This window comes from Panthera leo, chromosome B3, assembly GCF_018350215.1.
Source record: "Panthera leo isolate Ple1 chromosome B3, P.leo_Ple1_pat1.1, whole genome shotgun sequence".
Lineage (NCBI taxonomy): Eukaryota > Metazoa > Chordata > Mammalia > Carnivora > Felidae > Panthera > Panthera leo.
The window spans coordinates 50,699,777-50,713,807 of record NC_056684.1 but is presented as its reverse complement, the minus strand read 5'-3'; the positions used below and the strand labels follow the sequence as shown (position 1 = coordinate 50,713,807).

Here is a 14,031-nt window from a genome sequence, read left to right as displayed (position 1 = left end):
AGGTTTGCAAGCATGTACCAACCAATTATTCCTATTGCATAATGCTATGGATACTGGTGTTTTGCTGGCATTTGGCACTTTGCAGATTTAGGCAGGGCTATACTAAACAGGTACAAATTATCTTTGGTGTTAAAAACCTTGGATCCTTGAATGAAAAATTATTGCTACCTTTCCAATTAGTAGTGTGTTGACGACAGAAAGGATCCTTAAAATTGATGATAGGAAAACATGCTCTGTGCAATGAAAAAAGGCATTTGGAGAAACATTGTCAAAAGGAAGAACCATAGATGCCCAATATTTCCCACTGTACACCACTAGAAGTAAGCCATTTCAAACATTCTCAATGGTTTATGGCTTTAGTTTCCACAGGGTTTGTATCATTATAATCTTTCTCACAATGATGTGATTGTTCCAGTCTATTTACCTGTGGTATACTTTTTGGGATGAAGGTGTATCTATCCAGATTTAATGAACAGGGCCTAAGACTAGGGGGGTGGCCAAAGAACTCAGTACTCAGGATGAATGTATTTTAATACAAAATTTTAAAAAGTCAGATTAATGCCCCAAGTCCATGATATCAAAATTTAAAATAAAATGGGATCTGAGAAAGTTGGTTGAAGGGTGGCAGGAGCGAGGGAATTGTGGCAAGGCAGTCTGTTTGTGCCCTGCCAATGAGATGAGATGAGGTGACACACGATGTCTTCCAGGGTTTCAGGCTGGATGGACCCCACCCCCCACCCCCACCGTGGCATGCGCACACTGAGAGACCTGTTCATTTCTTGTTTGCATGTTTCTCATACATGCCATCTGTAAGGTCCTTGATGAAATCACAGCACAAAGTGTCTTCGGGACAAGCCACATAACTTCATCAGAAAGCAAGCCATTCCAGAAAGCTTTAACTTGGCAACTTTTTTAGTTGTGCTGTTTTGAAATTATTTTACGATGCTAACTACGTACATGTTTACAAAGCAAGGACTTTCATATTTAATTACATACAACTTTGGGTCCTTGACGTGTACAACAAGACTTCATGGAGAATCACAGCATATATAGTACTGCTTTTAAATAACTGTATAATCAAATGTGTGCAATATAAAATTTTAAAAATTATGTGAATAAGTCCATTTTGTGAAAATAAGACTTCAAAATCAATTGGCATTAATGTACTCTGAGCCTTCATTTTAAACACATGGCATAACACAATTCTTGTGTTTTTTTTAAACATTTATTTATTATTGATAGAGACAGAGTATGAGAATGGGAGGGGTAGAAAGAGGGGAAGACACAGAATCTGAAGCAGGCTCCGGGCTCTGAGCTGTCAGCACAGAGCCCGATGTGGGGCTGGAACCCACAAACAGTGAGATCATGACCTGAGCCCAAGTCGGATGCGTAACCGACTGAGCCACCCAGGTGCCCCGTCAATTCTTAAAATTTCAATTCTTGCATGTCCTCTAAAGATTGAAGAGAAACACTATCTTTTCTAAAATGTTCACTTGAATAATTATAAAAGTTTTTTTTTTTTTTTAAATACAGAACATCAGAGGAAAATGTGCAAGGAGGGAAATAAAAATCACCTCAAGTACTACTATCTAGGGATAGAATGTTAATTAATATTCAGCAAAATGTTTTCCTATCATTTTTCTAATAGTGACACATTCAAAGCAGCGTTAACTAGTTTCTAATACAGCAACAGAATGTTTCAGGTCTGAGGCCACCTCTCTAATTGTGTGTTTAGAATATTATAAATTTTACCTTATATTTGAAGTGTTTTACAGTGTTCAGATTGCTTTCCAGAGACCATCTTGTGGACTGCCTTTGCCCAAGCCCTGAGAGGATGTTCTCCACATCCAGGGGGAAGCAAGGCTCTCTGACAAATACAGCAAAGACAAGCTACCTGAACATATGGTGGTGAGGCCTGGGCCCTTAAACTTTTCCCCAGCAATAGAGTAGCCTGTATGTAATTCCACAATGAGTAACAGAATCCCCATTTGGAAATTTGAAAATATGATATTCCTTGGAGGGAAATAGATAATCCTAAATATCACCAAGATTAACGACAAAAAAGAAACACAAGATGATTTTTTAATTAATTATTTATGACAACAACAAGGAAGACACTGGATACAAACAAATTAGCTGCTTGCTAATACAATTACTTCCCTTGCTAGGCCAACAAAGGATAAGCACCTATTCAAGAAGCAAAGAATTTTGAGTTTTTAGCTGTGGTACCAAGGGATTAGGGTCACCATGTGGCTGATCCAGTTAACTGGGTGGCAACTTGGTATTTCAAGTTCTCCTTATGAGAAACATTGCTGAAACATGCTGAACGTAAGTCAATATAAGGAAATCATTTTTAAACAGACGGGTGGACTTGCCCACATTTGCACCTGGATATTGGAGAATGCTATTTAAATGTCTTTCTCTAAAACTTCATTTTTAGGAATTAAAAGCTTTAATAGTTAACGGTGTTGGCCTCCAGAATTCATATCGATAAAAGAAGATTATAATTAGTCATTTAATACAAATTATTAAATTTTAGCAACTGCAAAATGTGATGCCAAAAAATCTTAAAAATCTCATTTAGTAATGTCAGGGTTATGCCAATTCTAATTTCCTATATCTGGTGACATCATAAAATATTTATCAAGGATTCAATATTGGTTTCCTTAGTCCCGGAAAATGCTAAATATGGCAACTGTTTAAATTTATTTTTATTCTTCATTGAAAAGGGAATAATAGGACATAGCTATAAAAACAAAGCTTATTTTTAATAAATATAACAGAACTTAAGCATTCAAATAAGTTTTAACTATTAAAATTGCCCTCTTGAGAGAATATATACATATTTGAGAGTGCCGTCATAAAAATATTTTTGGTAGACCTTCTTGTAATGACCTTCAGAGCCAGGGCGCAGCATGTAAGAAAATGGTTTCAATTGCCTAGCTTGCTACCTTCCTTTATTTTGAAACTTATTCCAAGTAGCTGTGGACTATTTCTAATGTGTGTGTGTGGGGGGGGGGGGGGGAGTGTGTATATATGTTGATTTTCAAAAGATGACAATTTTCCATGATTATTCATATTGATAATATGTTACTCTTTGTGAAGTACAACTCAAAAACAATTTCAAGCAATGATGTCATATTACTAGGAGACAAAAAAATGAACACAGATTTATGTATGCTTTAAAGGAGTCACACTCATTGGATGTCTATGTTTCGGTATATTCATCCAGGTCAGTCATTACTTATAAGTTCCTTAAAGGTAGAGACCATTATATATAGCTATTCCAATATATAGTTCTCTTCTCTAATCTCCCATTGCATCCCAGCATAGGACCAGATGCTGCTGCCCTCAAAAATGTTTGTTGAATTGAAGTGACTGGAACTTCCCTATTAGATAGATAAATAGATAGACAGGTAGGTAGATAGGTAGGTAGGTAGGTAGGTAGGTAGGTAGGTAGGTAGATAATATATTTAACATTTTTAACATTTTATTTCCATTTTTATGGATTAGGCGATATTTGTATTTATATGCACACTACTTTTCAATGATTTTCTATCAATCCAGGAATTATACAATATAAGGCACAGCAAATAAATCAGATCACTAAGGGCTTTAATAGATGAGAACTTTGTTCCTATTTATATTGCTTTCATATTTTATTTTAAAAATTCCTGCTAGTCAAGCTTCTTTCTGGGGAAAGAACTACAAGAGTTTATACTTAATAAGGATCAGTTGTGATGTGCCGTAAGTAGATATATAGTTTACATGTGTATGGCCAACAAAATCAACCTTTGGCTGAAGACATTAGCTTCTATATCATTAGAAGTCCAAATGAACCTGACCACATAAGATTGGTCCCTGTTATACTGTCTATCACTTACTTGGGCTCATTGATGACTAAATGGAACTCACTATTTGTTGACAACATTTCATGCTTTGATGAGATTGACTGCAGGGTGACTGAGCCATATTAAAGCATATACTAAAACAAAATGTCCTAACCTAGCAAATCAAATAAATTTAGTAAAGTTTTAGATTAAATACATTGAAGCATCATTAAATTTAGAAGCATTGTATCTTATTTAAAAGCAATGTGGTTTTAATGTTGCCTATATCATTTACGAACTGAAAAGACAGAAGAAAATCTAAAACAGTGTTAAAATTTGTGTCTGCAGACTGGCATTGCTTGTTGTAAATTTTAAAGGAAAATAAGAAGCAAGAATATAGAATGATTTCCACAATGTTTTTCAAAAATTAGATCAATTTGGATATTTTTAATCAGTAATTACATTTTCAATACACTCTTTCTAAGGCATTAGCAAATCTACTTACAATCTAATAATGACCAATAACAGCATAGTTTTTAATACAACAATAAACAAATGGCATGTTTGGGTTTCATAGTTTGTCCAAATCCAATTCCTATAGATAAGATTCCATTTAGCACAGTTTACAGGAGCACACCTTTGCTATCCATGAATGATGCCTTGGCTTACCTAGAAAGGAAACAGATTATCAGGTTATATAGTAAATAAAGAAAGAAGTAAGAAAAAGGAAAGGAGGAAGAAGGTGAGAGGGGAATGGAAAAACAGGGAAGGATGAAAAGAAGGAAGGAATGAGAAAGGAAGTGAAGGAAGGAAAGAATTACCTATAATTTCTATATTTCTTTTCTATGCTATAATACAATATGTTACTATAATAAAAATATTTTTATAAACTAGGCTTCAGGCAAATGGATTGTACACATTATTATGACAGGTTGCAAGTTGTTTTTTTCTTTTAATTGCCAAGAAAGATGACAGTTTTCAACAAGATGAGTTGGATTCGAAATTAATGAATTTGCATAAATTTCAAGTAGGTCAGTTTCTCTCAAGGAAACCCACAACTGCAGTTTTAGGATCAAATGTTATAAATGGTAGTTTATAAACTAGTTTGAATTCAAGAATCAAAAGAGCATTTATTTTTCAAACTACTTAGATGCTTGTCATTGTAGCCTAAAACTATCACTTGTTTTAAATTATTTTGACTATCAAACATACTGGAGCATTGTGCCTTAGTTAACTATTTCTAAATACATTTATATTAATGACATGGCCATGCAAACATAATAACTCCTACACCTACTGGCAAAGACCCAAAAAACTGGTTATTTGGCTTAGTTAAATATATATTATACATTTATATATATAGCTACAGGTATAATTATGTGTGTGTGTGTCTTTATGTCTAGAATTTTATATCTTTTAAAAATTATTAGGTTAATGCTTAAATTTTTCCATTTGGGTAACTTTTTAAAAATGTTGATATTGTTAAACTCAACTAGAAGAAAGGGCTTATGTGTTTTTACTACTGAAATTGTTCTTACTTCTAGAACATTTTTTTTTTAGCACTAACCCTAAGAAGTGTGTTCTCGATAGCTATGATTGATGGGCTGCTCACACATTCCACATTTTTTCTGCTTCATGCATCATCATCAGCCATCTCCAACACTCCAGTCCTGAATCTGTCCTACTTTCTGTTACCTGATTTTTGCTGTTGATTCATGAGCTAGAATAGTAAAAGAAAAAAAAAAACCCTCCATCTTGGCTTTTCACAATGTAGTATCCCCTGGAAACTGTGAGAAACCTAGTTTTTTCATCAGATTCATGCAAATGCAATATTGATTGACAATGATGTATATAGATCTATACACATAACGTGCTATATAAAAACCACTAAAATGTTCTATTAATGGCAGAATGCATACTGATTATAAACTACTTCAGAATGACGTGAAAACGCTGATCTGAATGCCTTTTTTTGTACTTTCAAGCTCTCTCTTGTCACTGCTATTTTTCAGTTGAAGCTATGTTTAAGTGCCCTGTCCCTAGTGCACTAGGAAGTAAAATCCTTAATTTTCCAAGCCAATAAGGTGATAAAAGCTCAAGGTCTCTCATTAACACTTGGATAAAAATTGTGAATGTCACACTAAATTTTTTATCATCATGAGTGCAAAGATGAGGGACAAGGAACGCTTTTTATTATATTCTGGAGAATAGGAATTGAGCTTTAATCATTGTGTATGAAGCAGTCAACAAGAAGTTAACCAGCAAAAGACTGCACTAAACTATTTTTGTGATAGCATCTTTCAGATTCAGAAGTGATGGGGCTTTAAAGAGCCAAAGAAAGAAAGCCATTATAATGGCCCTAAAATCTGAAAACAAAGGGAGCTGTGAGTTCACAACGTTATCTCGGTGCTTCTATTACTAGACATCAAGTTATTCCCACAGGTTTTGGGAATGTATAAATGCCAGTGAAGAAGCAAGTAGACTTCACAGAGTCTAAGCCAGAAACTTCAATCTGGGATTCACCTGTGAGTCAAAACTCTTTGCTAATGAATTATTCCAAAGGAAAGACACTGCTGAGGGAGACCTTAACCTAACAGACAAGACCTCCAGGTTCACTGACAGGGTCAGAGCAGTAAGAATGCTCTGGTCTAAAGTTGCTTTGCCAACCTTAATGGACTGCAGGCACTCACCTGGGTATACAGCATGAACCAATAAAGAGATCACAACAGCATGATGAATAGGTAGAGTGCTCCAGAGACCAGGTGAACAACCACTTCACCAGTCCTCTAAATTGTGACCTGTATGCACACTCCGGCCCATTTACAAATGGGTCATCCTAGTCACTTCGCTCCTGAAGAAGCAGTGATGTCAGTGGGAAAGTAAACAATCTTCTGACTGAGTTCAAAACCCTTTGCATTCAAAGATAATCAATTCATAAAGTCAATCTTATTTTTTACATAAATTAAAAAAATTGATTTTACCAATGGAATTTTAAAATATTATATCAATGTTTAGGAAACTTTAACTTTACCTTAAAGAATAAACTATTATAGTTTTTCTGTGCTTCAATATCCCTTTCCTCTCTGCAAATGCAAATGAATTGGTATCAGAAATATGAAACTCTAACGTTTAAAGTAAAATTATGTTTAGAGGATTTGCAAAGAAAAGACTTTATTTGGAAAGAACAATATATGAGGCAATATTCTTGAACTGTGCTTGCATGGGAAAATGATTTTTGTTTTCATTTTATATGTGCTGTTTGAACAACTGGTTTGTTCATTAAAAATGATGTAATAAATATATTAGTCATTTAGAGTTGCATAGATAAAACCATGTAAGGTCAATATCCATTAAAGCTAGAAGACTGACCACATTCAACTTTGTAATGGGGGGATTTTGCATGTACATGAAGATATTAGAAGGACTTTTAAATGAACGATGATATGCCAGGTGAAAATGGTGAGAATGATGCATTCAGATTTAAATGTACTCCTTTCCATATAGAGAATAATGAATATACCAATGCAGTTAAAAGCTTAGCTGTGGAAGCACCTCTCTTGATTTGACAGCACCTTCCCAAAGCTTATCACTTAAAACCCCCAAATTTTGCCTTTTCTTCTAACAAAAGTGGTTAAATATACTTTCCAGAAGAACACCACTCATACGTGGTAAAAAGAGGTACCCAAACCACCAACGTGATGTTTATAGTTTTGGAGCCCCTCCATCTGAATGCCTTGCTATTTTTTAGTTAATTGTGGGACACTGAGAAGTGGACAGTCATATTTTCACAGTTTGAGAAAGTCCCTCTATGCCACCAATTTCTCATATCTTCTTTCGTGCTCAGTTTTAGGAATTTTCCCTCTCAAATGCTCATACTTCAAGGAAATGCACTCTCTCATCAAAATCTTTCTTACTAAACAAGCACCTCTGTCAGAAGTGTCTTAATTTCTTATCACAGAATTTTATCCACACAAGGAGCAATAAATAATTCATGTCATTGCCTCTTTGTTGTGTGTCCCTGAACTGCACAGAGCTGGAAGGCTGACAGCTGTGTCAGGACAAGCACCAAAGATCTGACATGACAAGTGACTAACAAGTTTCTTTCAGTTCATAGTGAAAGAAGACAATGGCCCAAAGTACAGAAAGAAATCCTGAAACAAAATAAAACTGCTTCTTTCTTTTTACCTAAGTGTTTGCTATGAGCTTATTTCCAACCCACAAGCCCTGGTCATTTTATAGGACTGCCCAGCCCCCTTTATTCCTCACACTCGCTTGGCCATTTACGCCTGGCCACGGATCAATATGAGCAATTCTTGGAGAAATACGATGTCTCCATGACAACCAAGCCACAAATTCTCAGTGGAAGGCAGTGAGACCAGTAGTGAACTCTCCAGAGGTTTCTAGGCCTATAAGGCAAGATGTCTTAAAATGCAGGAATGGACAGAGGAAAAAGCCGGAGTAATTCATTCTTTATTACCCGTTTAATGATGTCCGATGTATAGAACAGTACTCACTTTTTAAGTTAAGATTCTTTATCAGTACCTCTCTTTACTAATTAATCTTTGTTTTGATATATGCTTTTGTTTATATCAGTCAGATGAACTATGTTATATTTGAATTTTACTACAATTCCACTCATATTGAGGGATGACCGAAATTTATACTACTTTTGAAATGACATAAAGCCAATCTATTCTTGCCCAAAACAGTGAACAGTTAACACAAGTAAAAACTTGACTCATGGATTTAACTGCTTAGGGTTTATAGGAAACTATGTATTAAGACAGTTTAAAAATCTAGTCACTATTAGGCAATCTTTGTCAAAACTAAAAGCAATTTATAAATAATTTAATAGAAATTTAATGCTACCACTACTCTCTCCCTGTTAGAGTGGGACTAACCTGCATTTGTTTTTTTAGATACTATGGCAGGGGGTGGGATTAACGTTCTGATTAAAATTTTCTGTCGTTGTGAAAGGTGCCATTTGTCAGTTCCATGGGATGCTAAAGCAGAAGTGTGGTTGAGAACAGACACACTGCAGCAGTTCATCTTTTGAGGAATCTTGGTGTAGTGGAGGGAACTGAAATACAATGCCATCGCCACTGGGCCTATTGGGGTTCCGAGATGACTTAGGGGACCTGACATAGATTGCATGCTGCACCTTTCACTGAAAATTAAATCTCAGTAGCTCTCCTCGGGGAAGGATCAGGGGACTGTTTGCAGCTGCCCCCTGTCAGCGAAGGCTACAAGATTTGGAAATCTCTTAACTAAGCTGACAGGCCACAGAGAGGATGAATCAAAAATCTGATACAAGGATCAGCACACAAAGATGCAAGAGGGTGGAGGGTACCCAGCAGCCAGAGAAAACAGGGAAGTAAAACTGTTCGGTGGGGGGAGATAGTTAACTCTTTCACTCATGGTAATAAGGTACCTTCTAGCACCTTAAGGCTTTGCAGTGATCCAGGAATGTCATTCAACCTCCACAGGATTTTTTTTTCCTTTTAATTAATTATCTGTTAAAGACTAGGCATGTTTTGAAACAAGACAGAAGCAGAAACAAAAATCCATGCATAAGTGTTTCTGGCTCTATCCTTCCAGTATATTTCTGTCTATTCTTTCTACAAAGAAAATACAAACATAAGCAACTTGGGATGTAGCATGAGGAAGGGTTATTACTTTCTTCTGTTCTGTTTGTTCCAAACAGTTGACATGTCCATGAGTCCATTACTGTTATGCTAAAATCGTCCAGATTAGAGCACTTTCGTCCAGGTGAGAGCATTGTTTGTATTTAGAAAGGTAAATAGATTGTAATGGTGGCAATCTGTGTCTCTTTTGTCTCTAACTCTCTCCTTCTGCTTGATCCCATTATTTGAAATATTTAAAATGCTGCCACTTCTCCAGTTTTCAATCTCAGCCTCTATTCTCCAGTTTAGCTTAAAATTGATGATAATGAACTAATAGTGTCAGCTTCCCTTCTCAGTCATAAAGCCTTTGTACTTCCTCCAACTGAATTCCTGATGAAAGAGGAAAGGTAACAGCTCCACACTGTGACCCCTGGAGGTGACCATTAATTTGACAGTGCAGCTGCTAAGAGAAAACAGCATTACAATGTCCTCCCCGCCACCCCCTTCCAAGGACCCCAAAGCTGTGTCAAATTTATCATTTTATACTTGACTATTTTTAAATGGCTTTCACCTGGACTCTCAGACTCTTCCAAGACACATCTGTCAGGCATGTCCTCAGTGTCTTGGAACTTTGCCGAGTTTGAGTCGCTGTCATGCTTGACCGGACTGACTGGAGCTATTAAAAGGGGAGAGAGAGAGAGAGAGAGAGAAGAAAGAGAGAACAGTGAAAAAGTAGTAATAAACACCACTGAAACATTTCCTTTAAGTTCCACAGATATTTCCAGGGACACACTATGTAAACACAAATAATAAATTGAAATAAAATGTATCCTCTAAGTATGTATTGGCAGACATGTAATTAGTTGCAAAATCTATAGATGAGACTTTATCTTACAAGAAAAATAAGTTCATGGCATCAGCTTAAAAGCTACAAAGTAACAAAGTGATCCCTTCAAAGCAGAAATCGTATTTTTAATGCATAAATCTAAAACGATATAGTCAATTAACAGCCACAGGACACAGATGGAACGTTGGGCTGGTTAGTTAGAAAGACCAGCTCTGTGTGGATGCAATGGTTCCTTTTGTCGCACAAATCATAGCTGGTGAACATTTTTTATGCATTTTGTTTCTCCTTCATCAAATTAAAAACTCTAAACACACAAAAAATAAAAGCCTTAAATAAAATTTAAAATAGAGAGTAAATACTTCGCAAATGTTTAATAAGAAGGACTAATGTTTGAACGGTGATTTCAGACAACTTGTCTCCAAACAACTTGTCATTATTATCTGGGTAGGAATTATGAACAGAAATAGAAATGAGCACAGAAATCTAAAATTTCCTATAAACACATTATACCACTAGTTCATTAGAGAAACAGTCTCAAGTTTCCACATTTTTGCATAAGTTGTAATACTTGGTTTAACTTATCTCCCTGAGTAACGTATTTCCATGTTATATTTGTTCAAGGAATCCCTTGTCAGGAAGAGTGGATATTGGCTTCATGAAAAAAACTCTGTGAATAACAAAACAGAGCAATACCCGAATAATATAAATTGTCATACTTACTTGTTTGAAGCCAAACTACATAAATATGTATATTATTGACTACTGCTAATTTTATCTATCACAAATTGCTGCAATAAACACTACTACGGTCTCTTCAGATCTTGATAACACACATGACATATTATTTATAGGCCATAAAAACAAAAAAGAAAATATATAAGCCATTCATGAAATAATATGTTTGTTGGCACAGTGAGTAGGCCTGGCCACTGTTCCTAAACCTCCATTAGGAAATGATAGAGCAAACACAGAGGCTGGAGGCTGTGTCACTTCACACACATACTCAATAAGTGACACAAAGGAACACAACCCAAGGTCTAAAGCAGCATGAGCAGAACTCACACCACCCACACTCCTCATCTTCTTTCCATGGAGTTTTTATTGCATTGATGATCGTAACCTGAGGCCTACTGTATACACACCTTAAAGGAGACTAGTAACATAATTCTGATCCAAATATTCTCTTGAGTTTCACCAACCTCTCAGAACACAGTTCTCCTCTGTTCTGTCAAAGTGTGAGCATAGAGTTTGAATCCAGTGCTTCTCTAAAACCTTTTATTAGAGAACAAAATATGGGAAATGTATGAAATTCTGGCATTTAAGTTTTCAAAAAAAATATGGAAGTACATACCATGTCTGTTTTATTCATTTCTGTATGCCATGGGCCATCAGAGGTATTCTTAAAGGATTTGTGGAATGAATGAGTGAACAAATGAATGAAACAGAGGTACCATACTAGATGTCCTCCTGGCCCACGAGGGTATGTGCTTTGAATTATCTTCAACTAGATCCATTCAGTTTCTTGTTTAGGCCCACTTGAGACAAAGGTTGCATATTTATAAAATGGTGGTGGGGGTAGTGTGTAATTTGGAGGGGAGACACATATCGCCTAAGTAGTTATTGGTGTAATTCCCTTTAATTTAATTTTTCTCGGTTTAGATCATATTTACAGATTATTTTTTAATCCATCAATTTTTGTAATATGCTTAAGCAGATAATTAAATGTATCAAAGTTGCAGAAAACTATTACACTGGTCAAGATTTACTAGACTGTTTTAATTTTTTTATCCCTAAATATCTTGTTAATTTTCTGAAATATTTACATTGGTGTTTCTAATAGGGGATTACTAGGGGATTCATCATACAGCTAAATCTATTATTAACAGCCAATGAGTTAGCACCTGTGTTTATTTGGGCAAATGCATTCCACTTGTCATCCCATACATTGTTCTTTCATAATTTAAAACTTTCATTCATTGATTCATTCATTTATTCTTCCAGCAAGACTCTGTTCTAGATATAAGGACTTCAAGGAGGAGAGCATGGTATTCGAACCACATAGCAAATGCCAGTAACAATTTTTAGTGACAATAAAGTGGTCCCAGGTTGAACTGACATCCCAAACCTCTCAAGAAAGTCAGAAAGTTAGGTATAGTTGTAGCTGCATGATCTTCATTAAACTCATACTAGTAGGTACCCTGCAGCTATTTTTGTCTCTACCTCTGATTTTGAAGGGTGTCTTTGTGAAGGGGTAGGAGAGTAGAAAGGGTATTATTCTTCAGATATTTTGCTTAATTACATTTTAGCTTCCAAATTTGAGATGGTACATGATTTGTCATTTTTACTGGCTAATTTATAGAGTACCTGGATAAATTTACTATATAGGAAATACCTTCATTCTGTCAGTTGGGAACAGCAGACATTGGAGAAGTTAATTATTGCCATTTCACTTTTGTTTTTTTTTTTTTGATAGGCTAATCTTTGCAATTGTTCTTTTGGGTGTTTTCTGTGATGTTTCATCATTAAACTCTGACATGATGTGTGACCAGAGCTTCCCTAATGAATCATTTCAAAAACAATGAAATCAACAAATATTGATCTAGCCCTTATTATGGATAGAGCTCTGTGCTAGACCATGGGAGGGGTAAAAAGAAAATAAAGGCATTTCAAATGTGCCCTCATACAACTTGTGATCTAGTTGAGGTATAATGAAAAGTAACTAGTAGGAGCATTAGAGACAATATTCCAAGAGTGACATAGTTTTTAGGAATGAAGCAGTAATTCTCCTGTAATAGGAGGATTGGGGAGTGAATTTTAAATTCCTTGAAAAGGAGTATGGGTAGCCCAAAGGGAGCTCATTCAAGGCAAAAGAAAAAAAGGTGTGAACGCAGGCATGGTCAAAAAATACATTAGCCTAGTGTCACAAATGTATTTAACAGAATGTTGCTGCCTACTTTTATATGCATTTTTAATGAATTCTCTTAACATATCTCTTTGAGCTTTCCCTAAATTGCTGCTGTGGCTAATTCTTCTCACCTGTAGAAGTTAGCTATAGACAGGTTTTTCCTTGCCCTAGATAGTCAATAATTTGATCTTTACTGATGGTGGGCCCATTTATCACAGTAAGTTGTCCTTTCACTATACATATTGACTTTTATTTATCAATACCCAAGTCCATTTGTAGCTCATCACTAAAGTTCTCGGATATTTTCAGTAGTTTTTGAAGATGCATTTTAAAGCTTGTTAGAGAGATACTTTTGACATCAATATAGTGCAAATGATTGTTAGGTTCATCCTTAACTTAAAATCAACTGTTTATTTCCTCTGTAATGGATTCTGAAACAGTCCACATTTGGGGCAAAAAAGACAAACTCTTCTTGACAGTTCTACCACTGAAAGATGTAAGGCTATTCCATTTACTCATCATGTACCTCAAAGTGTTGACAGCGGAAACACCAGTGTTCTAAATATCTTTGTAATGTCTTTGGTAGTGAAACAGAGAAATCCATGTACTTTGTATGGATGTGTTTGACTATAATGTGTTTAACTATGAATATAATTCTAGATATTAAAGAAATGAATAGTTCAATGGTAGAAGAAACTCAGAAGATTGTATGACAAAGACACTATAGAAGGATTTACCATAAGACCATGTGGTGACAGGGTCACCGTGTGGTGACAGTGGTTATGCTCTTCCATCTCCCTCTATACTCTATTTTGGTTTCAGTTA

The 14,031-nt window shown here is 35.6% G+C and overlaps 1 protein-coding gene across 1 annotated transcript in view; it reads right to left on the bottom strand.

The window, feature by feature from the left end:
* Nucleotides 1-4,443: 4,443 nt before the first annotated feature.
* WDR72 (WD repeat domain 72) overlaps nucleotides 4,444-14,031 on the bottom strand; it is a 210,523-nt gene continuing 200,935 nt past the window's right edge. The window contains exons 18-19 of the mRNA XM_042941975.1: nucleotides 10,026-10,130; nucleotides 4,444-4,499 (exon numbers count right to left, since the gene is read on the bottom strand). Of these exons, the coding sequence (XP_042797909.1) occupies nucleotides 4,444-4,499; nucleotides 10,026-10,130 (161 nt within the window). The remainder of the gene's footprint in view (nucleotides 4,500-10,025; nucleotides 10,131-14,031) is intronic.